General features: G+C 39.1%; 1 protein-coding gene across 1 annotated transcript in view; it reads right to left on the bottom strand.

The window, feature by feature from the left end:
• LOC107577977 (thrombospondin type-1 domain-containing protein 7B-like) overlaps positions 1-1,847 on the bottom strand; it is a gene marked incomplete at its 3' end in the record, with an annotated part of 6,960 nt that extends 5,113 nt beyond the window's left edge. Inside the window, exons 1-2 of the mRNA XM_016263992.1 lie at positions 1,600-1,847; positions 993-1,162 (exon numbers count right to left, since the gene is read on the bottom strand). Coding sequence (XP_016119478.1) covers positions 993-1,162; positions 1,600-1,802 — 373 coding nt within the window. The remainder of the gene's footprint in view (positions 1-992; positions 1,163-1,599) is intronic.
• Positions 1,848-2,047: the final 200 nt, after the last annotated feature.

Here is a 2,047-nt window from a genome sequence, read left to right on the forward strand (position 1 = left end):
AAAAAAAAAGAAACATGCATGGGTATAATGTTCACAATAAGATTGATAATATGCATTCAGGTGAATTGCCATATCATGTAAACTTCAAAATTAACATGTATTGTGGTTTCCAACACATTTTAATTCTGGAATTTCATGCATCTTCAAGTGAAACAAGATATTCAAGGTGAAAACTTTTGTGGTGGGACATAATTTTATCCATCAGAAGTTAGATAGATTGTGAATTGAGAGTGTTACATACCAGAATGGAGGCAGACTGAATGTGAATGTTAAAACAATCCTTAACTATTTGGCTATTGATTAACGTTATCCAATAGGCTGCATGGCCTAAGAGACATCAGCGGAAAAGGGAAGTGGTTTCAGTGGACAGGAAAATTAATACAATTTGTTCCTGTTCTAGAGTAACATGCACTGGATGAATAGTTCCCAATAAAACCAGGAACATGCAGTAAGAAAGTAAAATGATTTTGAACTGACTTTGAATTGCACTGATTCTCAATGTGACTTTTGTCAAACAAGTGTTCAAAAGTTTAGGCAAACCTCTTGAAAGTCTCTTACTTTGACTGTGGTCTTTTAACATTAGTATGAGAGTCCTCTGGGTTGGGTGGAAAGCAAACACCACTGTTGATTTTCATTGATCTATATCCCCAAACAACATTGATTGAAAGGAGTCATCTTCATCTGTATGCCTTTCTCAGCTCAGCATGCCTTGAATCCATCTAAACACTGCTTTCATTGGCTAGTGCAGCTCCTCGAAATTAATTTCAGAGCAAGGTGACTCCCTTTAACCTTAGAAACAGGTTTTTTACAAGCACAGTTACTCACGGCTAAGGCAAATGGCTAACCAAAAGACTCATTGATCTGGACTTCTTAAACCAAAATGAATTAGCCTTTGCAATGTGAAAATCAACACATCTGCAGCTGAAGAGATGCACAGCACATAGCTTTGCCATACTACTGTTGCTCATTGTCATTTAGACACTGATCCTTACCCTCTTTTCTGTGATGAGGGGTGGAGTTGTCAGGGACCTGGATGCAGTACAGCTGCCTGGTCTGAATCCCTCCACCGCAGAGAACGCTTACATTGTTAAGCCTTCTGTCCTGCTGGCTGAGAAGAGGGGCCACTTGACAGTCCCCCCAATCTGTGCTCTTCCACACATACCTGGAGAACAAAAGCACATTCCCGCTGTGGTGAAACACACTTCTTTTGTTTTGGCCCTATAGACTCATTATATCGTGCTGGGCTCCTCTCAAAAGTTGCACTGGATAAACGGACACAGTGAGTTGCCGCTGAAAGATACTAATAGGCTTAGCTTCCTGTTTTCCGGTAGAAAACCATCTACTAATGAAAAAGCATCGACTATGCAAAGTGTTATGATGCATAAAGCTGTGGTTTTAATGAAATAACTGTCTGCTGCTATTGATCAAATACCTAATCTCACTAATTAGCTTTTTCTAATCTTTGGTATGCTTGGATGCAACAGGGGTTTAGTAAATAAATACTTGAACAAAACTCTCGAAAAATCATTTTGTAAATTAAATTTTTTTTTTACATGTACAGTAGGAATTTAATTATTATTGGGAGGCTGAAATACAAACCTAGGGCAGTTCGGAAGTAAATCTCCGATGATGTTGCAGGCTTTCTTTTCTTCAAGAGGGGTGCATTCTTTGCCTAGTCCAATAGGAGTCTGCGTTATGCTTCGAGTCCTGACCCGAAAACCAGGCGACATATCTGATGCCCTACATGTCTTTGAACATGGACTCCAAACGGACCAATCAGAGGTCTCGCAGTCTCTGGGCATAATGCACGACTGGAATGTTCCAGGACCGTTGTCAAGGGTACAAAGACTGAGAACAAGAAAACAAATAAATTAGGGATGAGATGCACAAGGAAAACATATTCAAACATTTCAATGCTGCCAAAAAAGAAGAAAGTCTCTGTCATTTAGAGTTGAAAGCACATAGTGAGAATATGTTTTATGAGATAAATGCCATCAATTGTTCCTCTATTGTTACTATTTAATAGGGCGTAATGAAGAACCTTTCT

The sequence above is a fragment of the Sinocyclocheilus grahami genome, unplaced genomic scaffold (assembly GCF_001515645.1).
Source record: "Sinocyclocheilus grahami isolate Dianchi unplaced genomic scaffold, SAMN03320097.WGS_v1.1 scaffold8081.1, whole genome shotgun sequence".
Taxonomy (NCBI): Eukaryota; Metazoa; Chordata; class Actinopteri; order Cypriniformes; family Cyprinidae; genus Sinocyclocheilus; species Sinocyclocheilus grahami.